General features: G+C 42.8%; 1 protein-coding gene across 1 annotated transcript in view; it reads left to right on the top strand.

The window, feature by feature from the left end:
* Positions 1–714: 714 nt before the first annotated feature.
* VIPR1 (vasoactive intestinal peptide receptor 1) overlaps positions 715–18,559 on the top strand; it is a 68,765-nt gene continuing 50,920 nt past the window's right edge. The window contains exon 1 of the mRNA XM_087916904.1: positions 715–1,078. Within this exon, the coding sequence (XP_087773030.1) occupies positions 1,016–1,078 (63 nt within the window). The 5' untranslated portion in view covers positions 715–1,015. The remainder of the gene's footprint in view (positions 1,079–18,559) is intronic.

The following is an 18,559-nucleotide window of genomic DNA, read 5'->3' as shown; positions in this document are numbered from 1 at the left end:
CTCCTTTCTTCCTCCTTTCTTCCTCCTTCCCCTCTCTCCTTTCTTCCTCCTTCCCCTCTCTTCCTTTCCCCCTTCCTCCTTCTCACTGTTTCCTTCCCCCTTTCTCCTTTCTTCCTCCTTTCTTCCTCCTTCCCCCCTCTCCTTTTTCCTCCTTCCCCTCTCTTCCTTTCCCCCTTCCTCCTTCTCACTGTTTTCTTCCCCCTCTCTCCTTTCTTCCTCCTTTCTTCCTCCTCCCCCTCTCCTTTTTCCTCCTTCCCCCTCTCTTCCTTTCCCCCTTCCTCCTTCTCACTGTTTTCTTCCCCTCTCTCCTTTCTTCCTCCTTCCCCCTCTCTCCTTTCTTCCTCCTTCCCCCTCTCTTCCTTTCCCCTTCCTCCTTCTCACTGTTTCCTTCCCCCTCTCTCCTTTCTTCCTCCTTTCTTCCTCCTTCCCCCTCTCTTCCTTTCCCCTTCCTCCTTCTCACTGTTTTCTTCCCCCTCTCTCCTTTCTTCCTCCTTCCCCCCTCTCTCCTTCCTTCTCTCTCCTTCCATCCTCCCTTCTTTTTCGCCTCCCTTCCTTCTCTCCCCTTTCCCCTCCGCCCGATCCCTTCCCGCGGACCTCACCTGCCTCGAGGGGCCCGCCCCAGGCCCTGCCAGCCTCCCATTGGCCTCCCCTCCTCCAGCCCCGCCCCTCTCTAACCCCCCTCCCCATGGGGGCCTGGGAAAAGGGACTCCCCCCCCCCTCCCTCCCCGACCCGCCCGTGGGAGACCCGCGGCTGGTCTCGCCCTCTTCCCGCCGCGCTGCTTCTTCCTCCGCTGCGGCTTCTCTGCCAGCTGCTGGCGAAGGTAGCCCCGCCAGAGGCAGCCGAGGCAGCTGGAAGCGTCCCTTGCAAGTTGCTCCACTGTTGCGACTCCCGACGCTGTCCCGGGACGAGCGATGCAAGCCCGCCGTCCTTTTGCATCACAAGCGCAGTAAATTCCGATCCTTTTGCCTTACGGCCCTCCCTGCAGGAAAATCAGATTTTCGCCTTTCGCCCGCGATGGACTCCAGGCTCCTGCGCCTCTGCCTTTGGGGTGCTTTTTCCGGCTTTTTCCTGCCCGGGGTGAGTGAGGGGTTTGGGGCGGGCGAGTCTCCGCAAAGGCGGTAGGGGAGCTCGGGAACTCAGCATTAACCTGCCCCTCCCAACCCTCCGTTATATATTCCATTTATTTCGTTTATTAAATGTCTATGCTGCCCGGAATCTGAACTGCCAGTTTGTTTGTTTGCTTGTTTGCTTATTTACTTACTTTTAAGGAAATATTTTGCGTGTTTATGTATTACTTGCTGTTTATATGTACACTGTGAGCTTATGAATTCCTTGTGTGTCCAATCACATTTGACCAATAAAAATTCTATGCTATGCTATATTTTATTTTCCCTATTTTATTCTTTCTTCACATTGCATTCTTCTATTCTCCCTATTCTATTCTATTCTATTCTATTCTATTCTATTCTATTCTATTCTGTATTCTCTATTCTATTACGTTCTATCTCTATATTGCATTCTTCTGTTCTATTCTATACTATATTCCATTCCATTCTTATTTCCTATTCTATTCCACGTTCCATATTCCATTCCGATTCCATTCTGATTCCTATTCCTATTCCCTATCCTATCCTATCCCATTCCATTCTGTGTTTAAAATGGCTTGCCTGCCACCCCTGCCAAAAACATCTGGCTGCAAGGTAATGACCAACCTCATAAGAAAACCCGTAAATAGACGGGTTAAATGTATAAAAATTCCAGTAAAATCACAATTAAAAATACAGGTGGTAACTAACCCTAAAAACCAGGCATTTAAAACAGAGTTGGGTGCATACAGTTGGATGAATGTGTACAGCACCTGGCACTTCCTACCTGTATCAGTAACCTGTAAACATTGCCTATTTATAAGGACTGTATAACCTGGTTAGCTTTTTGCATTAATGCCGCATCCAGGCTCTGAGAACATGTGTGTCTGTACACACACACACACGCATTTATGTGTCAGGCATTAGGCACCCGGATCTCCTCTTCCTCTTCGTCCACATTAACACCCATATCCTTTGCTATCTTTGCTGAATCAGTTTAAAAAAAAAAAAAGCACTCTGCACATGCTCCAAAAAAAGAACTCTCTACATGCTTGGGTGTTTAGCCAGTTGGGCATTTCTCAGTTGGTGGGAGGGGTTAAAGCCCACGGCCAGTTCTGAGTTGAAAATCAGCTCAAAAGATTCTTAGGGATAAATTTGGGGTGACCCCCCCCTTTTTTTCCCCCCAAGTCTGGTTGAAAAAAACGCTTCCGAAAGAAAAACCTCCCTGCAGGGTTTTGGTACGTGCCAAAAATATTTTAGTTTGGGTCTCAAAACATTTATAAAATGGTGTGTGTGTGAGAGAGAGAGAGTAGGAAAATGTTATAAAATGGGGGCAGCGGGTGAGTTTTTAGTATATAGTGGATTTTGATTATTTTTTTAAACTCCTGGAGTCACTTAGGTGTGAGTTGGGTGGCTACTTAAATTGGTGTAACAAACCAGATAAATATATATACAATGCCCACAGTCCAGTGGAGGTGGGCAGCCAATAAATTTAAATTAATCACAATATTGGGATCAATTTATCCCTCATTTATGAGATTCTGGGTCTGAGCTGCCCTTCCAGAGCCCTTAAACCCACATTTGTGGTTTAAGATTGGCTAAACCTTAGCTAGTTCTAAACTCCATATTCCTGATCTTCAAGTTCAGCCACTGATTCGTTCTTTTTCCTTCCTGAATGGCTTAAAAATCTATTGAGGAGCTAACTTTTAGCTGGATGAGCTGCCAAAATCAGTTTTCCCCCTTCCCGAGCAATGGATTACAATACCCATCATCTTCCTGCGAAATGGGAATTATGGTTTGGGGTTGTCAGATTGAGGAATGCAGTACTCTCCATCTCTTTCCTGGCATGTATAATCCTTTGATTACACTACAGATTGTCTTGCTAGGATGTTAATTTCTTCGTAGAGAGAAAAATTGTAAAGTGTTATATTGCCCTAGGTTGAGAATTGCAAGAAATCTCCCCTTTTTTGTGCGCTGGCTTTTCTGCTTGCAGGCAAACCAATACGTTAACAACTTGGGTTAGATGAGAATATTGTAAGATTTTAGGGCATACATCATTTTAAAAAAAGCTGTACAAAAATTAGAGGAAGCCTGGAGAAATCTGGATTTAAACTTCCACTTAGTCATGAAATTCCTTTTTGTGAGTCACAATTTCTGCACAGGTCTCACAAGGTTGTTGTGAGGTTGGAATAGTTGTGTGTAGATTGAGTTCTGTAGACAGGTGCCTTTCTGATTAGTGTAAGAAATGCTTAAATAAATAGAATTATATCTATTGATTACATCTGTATAATTTATTACAGCAAATGACATTTGGTTTTATAAATATAAAGTGAAGAAACAGCTAAAGGAAATAATTTCAAGAAGTTGCTTTTGTATATATTGTAAGAAAAGCTTAAATAAAGTTGCATCTTTTCAATAAATCTGTGTATATTTATAAAAGCATAAAGTCTTTGGTTTTATAAATATAGGGTATACAACTGCTTGATGGAAGAAAAGATGGCAAGATGCTTTTTATATTCATGTAAGAAATGCTTCGGTAAATAAAAATGGTGTCTATTTACTACATTTATGTTTATTTATAAAAGCAAAAGTTCTTTGGTTATATAAATTCAGAATAAGAACGCTTGACTGAAGATAAAAATTGCAAATTGGTGTCCTTTTTACTCATGTAAGAAATGCCTGAATAAATAAAATTGCTTCTATTTAATAAATCCATTTGTATTTATAAAAGCAAAAAGTTTTTAGTTTTATAAATATAGGGTGAAGAAACAATTAAAGAAAAGAAATACAAGGTGCTACTTTTGTATTGTAAGAAATGCTTAAATAAATAAAATTGGATCTATCTTTGAGTATTTATAAAAGCAAAGAGCCTTTGGCTTTATAAATACAGGGTGAAAAAAATACTTAACTAAAGAAAAAAAATAGCAAAATGACACCTTTTTACTCACATAAAAATGCTTAAGTCAATGAAATTGCATCTTTTTAATAAATCAATGTGTATTTATAAAAGCAAATGTTCTTTGGCTTTTATAAATGCAGGGCATAAATATTTCATAAATGCAGGGTATAAATGTTTTATAAAAGCAGGGTGGAAGAAACCCTTAACTAAAGAAGAAAAAACACAATTAGGTTCTCAGTAAGTAATTTACAATGTGGACCAAAGATTTGGGAGTAAAAGAAAAATGCAGGTAAATTCAGGTAGTCCTCAACTTACAACCAGAATTGAGCCCAGCATTTCTGTTGCCAAATGAGACGTGTGTTAAGTGAGTTTTGCCCCGTTCTATGACCTTCTTTGCCACTGTTGTTAAATCATTGCAGTTGCTAAGTGAATCTGGCTTCCCCTGTTAACTTTGCTTATCAGATGGTCACAAAAGGGACCCCTGGACACTGCGACCATCATAAATATGAGTCAGTTCTGAATTTGGATCACGTAATCTTGGGAATGTTGCAGTGTGAAAAAAAATGGTCATAAATCACTTTTTTCCAGTGCCGTTGTAACTTTAAACAGTCACTAAATGAACTGTTGTAAGTCGAGGACTACCATAACTGTAGTCTAGCTTGACTGTAACCAACCTGTAAGCATCTTCTTGGACTGAGCCGGATATCTTATAATTCCTTCCTGGCAGGCCAGCTCAGAATGATGGTGGTTATAGTTTCAGGTACTTGAAAGTTCATTGGAGAACCAGGGAGTTATCTAATTAAAGTGAACGCGGCCTTCTGATTATAGTTTATTCCATCATACTTGGGATTCCATCTTACCTGGTCACCGGTCAGTTATTTTTGGAGCTGACCACTGGAGGATTGGTAGCCTCGATCTGTTATTATTCCCGCTGGTTGTTACTACAATTCTCAGTCAGCCAAAGTAGCATGAAATTCAGAAATTTAGTGTGAATTTCTCCAGCTCCCCTTTAACTCTTTCTACCAGTAAAGGCAGAATATTCGAAAGAGAATAGAAAAAGATTAGATTAGATTAGATAGATAGATAGATAGATAGATAGATAGATAGATAGATAGATAGATAGATACCAGCCCTCATTAAATCCAGAGGCAGCCAAAACCATGGCTGAAATACATTTATTTTTTAAAAACTCCTCTCTTTTTTGATCCTGAGTGATGATAGACATAATCTCCAAATTCTGATACGAAGAATTTGAACGTGGAGCGGGGGAAAACTCCTGTTCTTCTTGCTAGAGATGATAATGGATAATGCCCCTGTTAAATCTTGCCAAACTCTTGTTTGCAGCACAAAGAATTTGGAGACAGTTTTGCATTAATTTGTTGACTTTTGCCCCAAATTGGATGGGTTGTCTGTTTTTGTTTTTGCACTCTTTCTGGCTGGGGGAATTTTTTCAAGTGTCAGTTTCTATATGCTAATGCTCCAGATGCAGATATACCATGGAGAGAGAAGGGGGGAGGGAGAGAGGGAGGGAGGGAGGGAGAAAGAGAAGATGGATGATGGGTAGATAGATGGAAAAATAGTGACACAGAGTGAGATTAGATAAATGATAGAGAGAAGGCCAAATATTCAAGAGAAAATGGAAAAAGATTAGATAGATAGGTAGATAGATAGATAGATAGATAGATAGATAGATAGATAGATAGATAGATAGATAGATAGATGAAAGAAAGAAAGAAAGAAAGAAAGAAAGAAAGAAAGAAAGAAAGAAAGAAAGAAAGAAAGAAAGAAAGAAAGAAAGAAAGAAAGAAAAAGAAAAAGAAAGATGGTAGATGATAGGCAGACAGACAGACAGAATAGTGGCAGAATATTAGAGAGAGAGATTAGATAAATGATAGAATAGAGGCAGACTATTAGAGAGAGAATATAAAAAAGATTAGATAGAATAGAACAGAACAGAATTATTTTATTGGCCAAGTGTGATTGGACGCACAAGGAATTTGTCTTGGTGCAAATGCTCTCAGTGTGTTCATAAAAGAAAAAATAACTTTCGTCAAGGGTCAAGAATCATAAAGTACAACACAATAACAGTCATAGGGTACAATAAGCAATCAAATTATACTAGGAAACTGTGTTACTAACTTAACAAGTTCAGTGATTCACTTAACAATGGTGTCAATAATTATTGTCAAATGGGGCAAAACTCACTTAACAACTTAGCAACGGAAATTTGGGGCTCAATTGTGGTCATAAATCAAGGACTACATGCAGTTGATTTTTTTTTTCCCCTGTTCAAATGTGCTATCATCGATCACCCTCAATGGTATATATCTATATCTATATCTATATCTATCTATCTATCTATCTATTTCTATATCTATACCTATATCTCTATCTATTTATCTTTATCTATATCTATATCTATATCTATATCTATCTATCTATCATCTATCTATCTATCTATCTAATTATCTATCTATCTATCTATCTATCTATATTTAAAGACCTTCTTTTACTCTTTGTATTTCTAAAAAATCCTGCAACTCATCAGCTGCAGTTTTTCATCAGTTTGCACTCTTTGTTCTGTATCAGTTAATCTGGAAAATAAAGTTAATTAGCAAGGGTGGACTCGTTTTAGGCAGTGGATGGTTGCTGGTGGTTTGCAAAGAACACCAGGGCAAATCTCAGCCTGGAGGAATGTTTGTTCTAAAATTTGAGGAACACAGAACGTAAAATGACCCACCTCACCGCAAAAACATAGAAGAAAGAATTTGGGAAACTATCAACTTTCTAGTCCACAATAAGTTTTCTCCCCTTGCATATTTTGGATGCCCTCCAAGAAGTGCGAGATTTCGTGATGTCCTGAAAATTACTGGAATTAAACCCTGACACACCTAAAAAGCAACAGATGGAGAAGAGAATATCTCACACCTGGAGGTTGTGTCATCACTGTCTTGCACCATGTAGTTTCTCCCTTTATTTGAATTTATTAGTAACTTCCTTTTCCACATCTGAATACCATGATATCAAGTTTTTCCTTTAATCTTTAGGTTCAGGCAAAAGGTGCATAGGCACCTTTCTTTCTCTTTCTCTCTCTCCTCCCTCCCTCCCTGCCTACCTCACTTTCTTTCTTTCCTTCCTTCCTTTTGTGCCTCCCTCCCTCCTTCTTTCCTTCCTTCTTTCCTTCTTTCCTCCCTTTTGTGCCTTCCTCCCTCCCTCCCTCTTTCTTTCTTTTTTTCCTTCCTTTCACCCATCTGACAAATGACCCTGGGTGATGAACAATTTAAACACCAATTAAAACAATTGCCAACACTGGTATTTCCCCCGCGAGATTGGCGAAGATATATCCCAACATGAATCCGGCATGTTTGAAATGTAAAAAGAAAGAGGGTACTTTCTACCACATGTGGTGGTCCTGTTCAGAAACTCAGAAATATTGACTTAAAATTAAATAATGGCTGCAAGAAATTCTTAAGGAACAAGTAGAATTGGAACCAGAACTATTTCTGCTAAGGATATTCAAAAAGAAATGTGGAAAAAAAATATAAAATATATTGTATTACGCATCTTAACGGCTGCTAGCTTATGCTCAACGGTGGAAGCACAACTGTATACCATCAGATGAATTGATTATTCAAAAAAATAATGGCACGTGCTGAAATGGACAAGTTGACTTTAATGGTACAAGAGAAAGAGGAGTCTGAATACTACAGAATTTGGGTAAAATGGTATAATTGGATCGAATTAAGACAGATAGAAAATGAAGGAATGAAAGATATATATTTTAAAATATATTTTAAAATATATTTTAAAATATACTTTAAAATATATAAAACTAATAAAGTTTATTAAAAAATAAATAAAACAAATTGCCATCACAATAGCAAAATTAAAATAAACAGAGCAGCTTAGGACAATGTTACAGTCTGGGGTTATTAGCACAACTAGGAGACGGGATCCTATACATATTTAAGGCACCAAGCGCGGGCACAGAAACAAATGTTTTAGGGACTTACTAAATGCCAGCATCATTGGGCCCATTTTTATCTCTGGAAATAGGACGTCTGGGGTCCTTATGCTCTCTGGGGTTGGTTGTTGTCTGTTTGCAGACATTTCATGACCCAACTGAGTAACATCATCAGTGGCAGAAGGAGTGTGGGGTTTGCTCCTTAGTAGTTTGCCCTGGCAGTGTGGTTTTATTCCTTGGTAATTCTGTGTGTTTTATCTTATAGAAAAATATTCTTAATAAAAATAAATAACCTAGAACAAACAAATACATGGCAGCTATTAAAATAGCTATAAGTTCTTGCAGGGTGTGTGTTGACTTACAGGCTCAACTGTTAGCTTCATGCCAGATGAAGTTGAAATAAAATCTCTGGGGTTTTTGGTGCCTTCTTGGTTGTTTCCTTGCAGACATTTCATTACCCAGCTAGATAATATCATCAGTGCTAGAAATGAATGGAATTTGTGGAGAAGGGAAGGCGGGAGGAGAAGGAGAAGGACTCATAGTGCTTTCTGAGCTTGGCTGTTTTCTTGCAGACGTTTCAAGACCCAAGTAGGGAACATCATCAGTGCTAGAAGCTAGAATCCCACCTCCTTCCAACACCGATGATGTTCCTTAATTATTGGACCAGGAAACGACTGCAAAAAAACCCACCAAGCTCAGAGAACACCAAGGAATGCACAGTTCAACCCTGAAATACAAGTGTTATTTTCTATCGGAGACAATTATTCCAGCTTGATATTGAGCAAGCTTAAAATCTGATTGGTTCAGCTTTACAGGCAAACAAAGCCTCCTTTGAAACAATTCTTTGCATTAAGCGCAATATTTCCACTACTCCCCACGCATAATTTTCTCCTAATGCAGCTCTGAGAACAAATGGATAGCAGGCTACAGTCAGAAAAAGAGTCGGCGTGGAAATTGGAAGGAAGTTCAAAAGGGGAAGAGAGGTTGAAAACAACCCCACCTGTTAGCATAGATCTTGAATTTCCTTCCTGTTTTTCCCCCCATCCTTCATCTCCATAGTAAACAGATGCGGCCTTGCCGCAAGGGGAACCCCAAGAAGACCGACAGGGCAAACCACTTGTACACAAACAGAGAGCAAACACCACTCTCTTCTTGCACTGATGACACCACCTAGTTGGGTCAAGAAATGCCTGCAAGAAAATCACCAAGCTCAGAGACCCTACAGTCTTTCTCCTCCTCCTCCTCCTCCTCTCCCTTCTAGAGTGGAGAGAGGAGGAGGAAGAGGAGGAGGACTGTGAGAGCCTTGGTGCTCTTGAAACTTGGTGATTTTCTTACTGATGTTTCATGACCCAACTAGGGAACATCATCAGTGCTGGAAAGGAACAGGGTTTGTAGAGAAGAGGAGGAGCATTGACAGTGTTCCCTAGTTGGGTCATGAAATGTCTGCAAGAAAACAACCGGGCTCAGAGAGCCTTAAACACCCTACATTATTATCTCACCTAATTTTATTTAATAGATAACAGATAATCAGAGTGGGGAGGGACCTTGTAGGTCATCTAGTCCAACCCCCCGCCCAAGCGGGAGGTCCTATACCATTTTTGACAAATGGCAGTCCAATCTTTTCTTGAAGATCTCAATTGATGAGGCTCCCACAACTTCCGAGGGCAGCTTCTGTTCCATGGGTTGATGGTTCTCGCTGTCAGAAAGTTTCTCCTTATTTCCAGGTTGAATCTCTCCTTGATCAGTTTCCCTCCATTATTCCTTGTCTGGCCTTCAGGTGCTTTGGAGAATAGTTGGACCCCCTTCCTCCTCTCTGGGGCAGCCCCTCAAATATTGCAAGGCTGCTCTCCTGTCTCCCCTGGTCCTTCTCTTCACTAGACTAGCCAGGCCCAGTTCCTGCAACCGTTCATCGAATGTTTTAGCCCTCGGTCCCCTTCTATTTTAAAAGACACTCACTTACACACACTTTACATCACTTTTGCATCAGATAGTCAGAAAGTCTGTGCACTCATTCTATCCGGCCTATTTATTGTATTTCCCCCCCCCCCAATTATATTTATTCTTTTGCTGGCAATTAAAATAGGAAGGGGGAGGGCTGGGGTTGCTCTGGGGGGAATTTGGGACTCTCAATTTATGCTCCAGAAAAATTGTGCTGCTATTTTGATTGGCTGCCTTCCCATGTTTGATTGCTGGCACCAATTTTTTTTCTTGGAAGTCTGTTGCCAAGTTCACTTCTCTTCCCTTCCCTTCTCTTCTCTTCTCTTCTCTTCTCTTCTCTTCTCTTCTCTTCTCTTCTCTTCTCTTCTCTTCTCTCTTCCACCTCCCTCTCTTTTCTGAAAGCTGTTTAGAGCTAATTATTTAATCAGGCAACTTATCTTATGGAAGCCTGAAGCCATTTTTCCGTCATTCCAGCAACGTATTTATCAAACCAGTGAAAGAATATTTCTAGCTCAGGGGTTGAACGGTGAGCCTCTTTCTTGGTGGTCTCTGAGCTTGATGGTATTTCTGTAGATGTTTCATGACCCTACTAGCGAACATCACCAGTGCTAAAAGGAATGAGATATGAGGAGAGGAGGGGGAAGAGGAGGATTTTGGTGTCCTTAGTGCCTAGGGGGATTTTTTTCAGTTGTTTCATGATCCAAACTAGATAACATCATCAGTGCTAGAAAAGGGTGGGGTTTGTGGAGAGGAGGAGGAGGAGGAGGAGGAGGAAGACTATGACTTTGGGGTCTTTGGTGCTCTCTGAGCTTGGCTGTTTTCTTGCAGACATTTCATAACCCAACTAGATAGTGTCATCACTGCTAGAAGCCAGAACCCCATTTCTTCCCAGCACGGATGATATTACCTCCTAAACAAATGGTCCTAAACTGAGGACTACCTGTAGTCTTGCAGAGAATGGGCTTAAAATTCAGGCTCTCACCGGAGAGCAACATTTCTTTCGCTTCTGCTGTTGGTCTTCTTTCCAAGGAAGCATCTCTGGCTGGTTTAGCAGGCTGATATCCAACAGAGGAAGCATTTCCTACTCTTGCTTTACCTGCACTGGACCAGTTGGATTCTTCTCAGCAGGGAAGTTATGTTGTGGTTCTCCAGCAGCAGGTGTGGATGGCTGAGGTCTCGGAGAGCGAGGACTAAGATGAGAGACCTGCATGTGAGGCAGGGATGAGACCAGGACCACCAGGGAGTGGAGTGCTGCCTTTGGAGATTGTGGAGGCTGGCAGCAGTAATGAAGAGGAGCCCGAGGAGCCTGTGCCCAATGCACGTGTGCACAAGACTATTTGAAGGAAACAGCAGCTGCAGCAGCATGGGCGACTCGGGAGTAAGACTGCAAGGGGATGGCCCCTCCTTTAAGAGATAAAAGCCAGCTGAGAAACCGGAGTCCTTCGCAGGAAGCAAAGAAGTTTTTGCACTCAAGCCTTGAGGACGTTTGGAGTATCTTGGTTGGTGTTTGGAGACTCTTTGTGTTTGAAATATTTCTTAGTAACTTTATCTAGCGTTCTTGGCAGCCTTTCACCACCTTGGCAAGACTCGTTCTTATCAGAGACAATTAGTTTGAAACAGCCTTTTAACCGGGAAGGAACGGGATTCGTAAAGAATCATTAAAAGGTTTTGTCTCTGTTTCGTGGTTGTTTCCAAGGTTTGGATCGGAACAAGTTATCGCCGCCCTGCCTGTCACCACAGCAGCGAATACAGCCTGGAGATGCTCTCGTGGCGAGGGCTCTTCGGCACAACAGCCAAAGGTGCCCAAATCGGAGCTCGGTTTTCCTGTTCCAACCTCCCGGATGGCTTGTGGTGAAGTTTTATTTTTAGCCATTTTTCTTCCCTTACCCTGCTGCAGCTGTTGTTGCTGCAGTTCTGCATTTCGGTATCTGCCAAAGCTTGGCTTCTCCAACCAGCTGTTTTTGGTCCAAGCTCTGGAACAACAACAACAATTAAAAAAAAAACAACATATACTGTGACAAACAAACTGGGGGCAACCAGCCAAGGAACTTTGGCACTGCTCGTGAGAGAGAAAAGGAAATTGAGGAGGTGGGTCATGCATTTTGTGGGGGAGAGGTGGCTGGAGCTTTACGAGGCTGGCGGTTGAAAATTGGGTGTTTTTCCTGGGTTTAGAATTGCCTTTAAGCCAGAGGTTCCCAAATTTTTTCAGTCCACCCCCGCCCCCTTGGTGCTACAAACTCATCCTCAATGCCCCCACCCAGGGGCGGGATTCAAATGGTTGTGGGCATGGCCTAATTTGAGGGTGTGGCTTTGCTGGTCACGTGACTGGATGGGCGTGGCTTGCTGGTCACGTAACTGGGTAGGCGTGGCTTGCTGGTCACGTAACTGGGTAGGTGTGGCTTGCTGGTCACATGACTGGGTGGGCGTGGTTTGGTGACTGGCAAACCAAATACAAGTGGTCCTCCCTTAATGGCCGGTTGCTTAGCAAGTGTTCCAATTTATGGCTGGCCTCTCCAGAACTACTCCCTTGACCTGTTTTTGGAGTTTTGACCGCCGTGCGCGCACGCACACACACACACACACACTCCCTTCTAACCCTGCTGGAGCAGGTCGTTGGACTAGAATCGGCAAAGCATCTCCGATTAGATTCTAGTAGTGAGTAAAATCTAATCAGAGATGCTTTTGCCGATTCTTGTTTTATTTGCATTTCTTTATTTTCTTCATTTTATGTTGCTGAATCGCATTGGCCTGTGTGTCCCTTCTTGTGCACAGCCGAGAAGCTTGTGGTTATTTGCAGCAAAAATTATCGGCACCTCTGGCTTTGCTCTACTTTTCAAACATGCCGGCAGTGCCGCGTTCTAGGTGCCGGCCCCGCAGGTCCTCCCCGTTGAGCCCCCGTGCACCGGAGGCACCTGCCCAAGCAAGTCCGAGCGGGGCGGTGCACCAAATCAATGGGGTGAGCCTGAGAGAGGGAGAGAGAGAGAGAGAGAGAAAAGAGAGAAAGAGAGAAGGAAGAAAAGAAAGAGAAAAGGGAAAGAAAGAAAAGGGGACAAAGAAAGAGGGAGGATGGAGGGATGGAGAGAGAGAAAAGAGAGAAAGAGAAGGAAGAAAAGAAAGAAAAGGGAAAGAAGGAAAAAGGGACAAAGAAAGAGGGAGGATGGAGGGGAAGAGAGAGAAAAAAAGAGAAAAGGAGGAAAAGAAAGAGAAAAGGGAAAGAAAGAAAAAGGGACAAAGAAAGAGGGGGGATGGAGGGGAAGAGAGAGAAAAGAGAGAAAGAGAGAAGGAAGAAAAGAAAGAGAAAAAGGAAAGAAAGAAAAAGGGACAAAGAAAGAGGTGGGATGGAGGGAGAGAGAGAAAAGAGAGAAAGAGAGAGAGACCGACCTGATGCATCAGATTGAAATGAGGCCTAGTTTAGACTGAGGCCCTTTTCCACACTGAAACATCTTAGCCAGCATCTTTGCCACCACATTGAAACATCTTTGGCTTCCATTAATTAAAAGTTTTGTGGACGAAACAAGGCGAAGACTATCAGGAAGCTCTCGCATTTTGTTGAGGCTTTAAACAAGAATCCATTGGACCAGATCTCCACCCTAAAAATTTACTTTTCCCCCAACGCATTACAGTGCCAATTCCGAAGAAGGCAAAACCAAAATGTACTGGTAAATTACAAGGAGAACAAACAAACACACACACACACACACACACACACACACACACGGACACACGGACACACACACACACACACACACACACACACACACACACACACACACACTCCCTTCTAACCCTTCTGGAGCAGGTGATTGGACTAGGATAGATATCTCATTATCTTTCTCCTCCCTCCCTCCTTCTTTATTTCTTTTTTCTTTCTGTCCCTTCCTTCCATCCATCCATCCCCCTCTTTCTTTGCCTGTCCCATTTTCTTTCTGTCCCTTTCCTCTTTCTCTCCTTCCTTCTCTCTTCCTTTCTCTCTCTCTTTCCTCTCTCGTTCTCTCTCTCTCTCTCTCTCAGGCTCACCCCGTTGGCTTCGTGCACCGCTCCTTATCGGACTTGCTTGGGCAGGTGCCTCCGGTGCACGGGGGCTCAGTGGGGTGATCCAGCGGGGGCCTCACCTCGAAACGCGGCAGCCGCGGGATTTTTTTTCTCACCCCTGAATTGTGTCCTGCGAGGGGCCCACCTCCCCTTGCCTCTTAGCGCCCCCCCTAAGGCATCCCACTGCCCCCCAGGGGGGCGATACCGCCCACTTTGGGAACCACCGCTTTAGGCGATGTAGGGAAGGTCAGAGGGGGGATTTAACCCCGGAGATTTTAAAGAAGAGATTGGACAGACATTTGTGTGGAACGATAACAGCGTTGGGAGGGACCTTGTAGGTCATCAAGTCCAACCCCCAACCCAAGCGGGAGACCCTACATCATTTCTGACAGATGGCAGTCCAGTCTCTTCTTAAAAGCCTCCAGGGATGGCGCTCCCAGGAGGGGGGGTGGACTAGAAGACCTCCAAGGTCCCCCTCCAACTGTTCTGTAATTCTGCAGTTCTGGTTGTTATTCTGTTACTCTGTTGTTATTCTGTTATTCCATTGTGGGTGCCTCCATCGCTGGAGGATTTCAAAAAGGATTGGACAGCCATTTGTCTGAAGTGATATAAGGTTTCCTGCTTTTGAACAGCGGGTTGGACTAGATAACCTCCAAGGTCCCTTCCAACACTTTTATTCTGTTGTTACCCTGTTATTCTGTTATAGGTAGTCCTCAACTTACAATCCTGTGGTTATTGACCCTTCAAAGTTACAACAGCACTGAAAAAAAGTGACTTTAGATTACCATTTTTCACGCTTACGACCGTTGTCGCATCCCTGTGGTCACGCGATCGAACTACAGACGCTTGGCAATTGACCCATAGTTATGACAGTTGCAGTGTCCCAGGGTCATGTTTTTTGCCCTTTTGTGACTTTCAAAGTCAATGGGGAAGCCACATTCACTCAACAACCATAACAACTGCAATGGTTCACTTAACCTCTGCGTCAAGAAAGGTTGCTAAGAAGGGGTAAAATTCACTTAACGGCTGTCGCTTAGCCACAGAAACATTGGGCTGAATTGTGTTCGTAAGTCAAGGATCTCCTGTGTCGCTGCATTGTTTGTTTTTTTTCATTTTGAAGGCAATTGCTATACATTTTTTCAGTTCATGTGCACCGCCCCAGTAATCATAATATGTGCTCTTCCTGGTAGCAGCTAATCGAAACCAGATAATTTACTGCTTTTTTTTTTATAAAGCGATAAAATTAATCTTGGGCAGAATTAAGCTCAGGCTATTGGTTTGGCCTTCCACCACAGCCCAGTTTCTCATGGGGCCCATTGGGAAAATTAATTGTCCACCCTTGTCCTAGAGGGTCAGACTATAAGAGACAGAAGGAGGGCGTTCTCTTGGGAGAAGCCTCCAAATTCCTGCTTTTGAGACTGAGGGTCAACACTTTCCCCTTTAAACCAGCTGTTGGGAGGAGGGTGTGAGTGAGTCTAAACTAGTTTATAATTATTTTCATTTCGGTGATGGTGTTTTGAGGGAAAGGGTTGTTGATAGCATCTTTTTGTCAGCCATCTTGAATGCCCAGGGACTGGAGAGGTGTGAAGGGGAAAGGAGAGAAAAGAGGAGGAGGAGGAGGGAGGAGGAGGAGGAGGAGGAGGAGGAGGAGGAGGAGGAGGAGGAGAAAGGGGATGGGAAGAGCAGGAAAAGAGGAGGGAAGGACAGGAAGAGGGGGAGAATGGGGAGAGGAGAAAGGAAGAGGAGAGGAAGAGGAGGAGAGGAAGAGAAAAGGAGAAGACGAGCAGAAGGAGGAGGAGGAGGGAAGAAGAGAAGAAAAGGGAGGAAGAGGAGGAGGGCAGGGGAAGAAGAGGAAGAGAATGAAGAGGGGGAAATAGAAGGAGGAGAGAGGAAGAAGAGACAGAGGGAGAGAGAACAAAAGGGCAAGGAGAAGTTAAAAAAGAAAAGGAGAAGGAAAAAGAAGGAAGGAGAAAAGAATTGGGAGGGAGGGAAGAGAAAGAAGGGAAAGAGAAACGAGGAGGAAGAGAACGGGAGGGAGGAGAGGAGAAAAAGGAGAAATAAGGGAAGAAGAGGAAATAGGAGGAGGGAAAGGGGGAAAGGAGGAGGAGAGGAATAGTGAAGAAGAGGGGAACAGGCAAGGAAGAATGCGAAGAGAAATAGGAAGAAGAGGAAGAGAAAAAAGGAGGAAGAGAAGAGGAGGAAGAGGAGAGGAAAAGGAGAAGAAAGGGTAGAGAAGGAGAAGATAGGATGGAATCCCAGATGTCTGTAGATCAATTGGTGGAATAGATGCTTGTGAGCTTAAACGGGAGGAGAAAATTGTTCAAGTTTATTTTCATTGCAAGTGAAATGTGAGCTTTTCCTTCAGTGATAAATGGGAACAACAACATTTTTTATGGCTTCTCTCAAAAGGTTTGGTAACATCAATAAATTTATTTTAATGGGCCAATAAAGGAGCACAAAGATTTTAAGAGAAGATACTCAACTCTTTGTTAGTAGTCTGGTAAAGGCATTTGAACAGCATTGTTTGCTTTCCACTTCAGCCGACTGATGACGTTCCCTAGTTGGGTCATGAGATGTCTGCAAGAAAGCAACCAAGTTCAGAGGACCCCAAGGACCCCGCAGTCATCCTCATTCTCCTCCCCTCCCCCCTCTTCCTCTTCTTCCTCGTCCTCCTACCTCACAGGAAGAAAAACCCAGATAAACTTGTATTAACCCCAGACAAACAATCAAGCATTAAACAACAATCAAAGTACCACCAAGAACATTCATACCAATGGTGCATTGCCACTTGCATATACATTGAGAGTAAACCCCTCTCCCTTCTAATACTGATGATATTACTTTGCTGGGTCATGAAATGTCTGCAAGGAAATTTCCCAAGCTCATAGAGCACCAAAGACTTCACATGAAGATGATAATAATAGTAATAGTAATAATAATTATCATCATCATCACTTAACCATGTTTATCCAACTTACTGACATCCAGCTAAGAGCAAACATTGCACAAACTTTCATCTCAAATCCCAAGAAAATAAATGTGGAAATTATCTCCACTTTCCTTCCCGAAGGAAATTATTATGAAAATATCTCACAAAGGAGTCTGAAAGCATCATATCCACAATTCCCAAATGGAATAAAACAGCTTGATATTTTTTTTTAATCCACTAAACAGTCTTTTTTAACATGACGGGAGGCAGCACCACACCACGTCAATTATAGTGGTATGAAAATTCATTACGCAAAAATGTGTGCAGATTATTCTACTTATAAACTGCTTTTTTTAAAAAAAAGAAAGAAAGAAAGCAGAGAAGGAAGAAAATGTTCAAAGCGTACTCCAAAGTCCACCATGTAAAAAGCAAACTCAACGCCTGAAATTATGACAAGCAATTTGTACTTTTTAAAGGTGGGGAGCGGTTTGTCTTTATTTCATTTATTTAATTCAAAGTAAGCGCTGCCTAGTTCCATAGCAAAGCTGGACCAGCGACCATTTTTTTTGTGGGGGGAAAGCAGGGGGACGGCTTTGAATATTTTTTTCAAAGGGAGTTTCAATTTTCTTTTCTATTCCGTTGAATTGCAATGTCTGCATGTGGTTTCTGATTGAATGTGGCTCGGTTCAAATGGTGAAAATCCCTTGATAATTAAAAAAAGAAAACCTTACCTTCCAAATCGCAATCAAATAGATCAAATGAATTAAACAGCACCGCAGTGAACAAAAGCTGCAGTAAAAGTTAAAAATAGCACGGCAGCCATTAAAACTTTAATCAAAGGCCAGGGAGAATTAATGCAGGTAGTCCTCTATTTATGAACTCAAATGAGCCCAACATTTATGTCACTATGTGAGGCAGGTGTGAGTTTTGCCCATTTTATAACCTTTCTTTGCCACAGATGCTAAATGATTCGCTGCAGTTGTTAAATTAATAATACGGTTTTTAACTGAATCTGGAATTCCCCATTGACTTTGCTTGTCAGAAAGTCCCAAAAGGGGATCATGTGACTCTTGGACACTGCGACCGTCATAGATATGAGTCAGTTGCCAAGCGTCTGAATTTTGATCACGTGACCACGGAGAGGCTACAACAGTCGTAAGTGTAAAAGACAGTCGTAGGTTACTTTTTTCAATGCCGTTGTGCAGTCATTCGATAAACTGTTTTGCGGGATTTTGCAATAAGTCGAGGAATACCTGCACGACATCACCTGGAGCTGAAAATATTATACAGATGGTGCAATAAAAGGGATGTATGGAAATCAAGTGGCGAGGAGTCCCATAAGCCTGGACCTGACTTTGGATGAGAAAAAGGGATTAGAGCAGAGGTGTCAAACTCAACGTCCAGGGGCCACATCTGGCCTGCAGGGTACTTACATCTGGCTCTCAAGGCCACCCTGGAAACAGCAAAGGACAGGCCTGCGGTGCCTCTGCCAGCGGAAACGGAGCTTGGGAGGCCACGTGTGACCCTCCCGGGCTCCGTTTTCAGCCACGACAGCCTCCCGCAACCCTCTGCCAGTGAAAATGGAGGTCAGGAGGACCGGGTGTGACCGTCCTGAGCTCCATTTTTGCTGGCACTGTGGGCTGGTCCTTTGCTGTTTGCAGGACGGCCAGGGGTGGGATTCAAATTTTTTAACAACCAGTTCTGTGGGCAT

Source organism: Pseudonaja textilis, chromosome Z, assembly GCF_049901715.1.
Source record: "Pseudonaja textilis isolate UNSWEBS1 chromosome Z, rPseTex1.2, whole genome shotgun sequence".
Lineage (NCBI taxonomy): Eukaryota > Metazoa > Chordata > Lepidosauria > Squamata > Elapidae > Pseudonaja > Pseudonaja textilis.
Note: the sequence above shows the minus strand (reverse complement) of the source record. Positions and strands in the feature narration are given on the sequence as shown.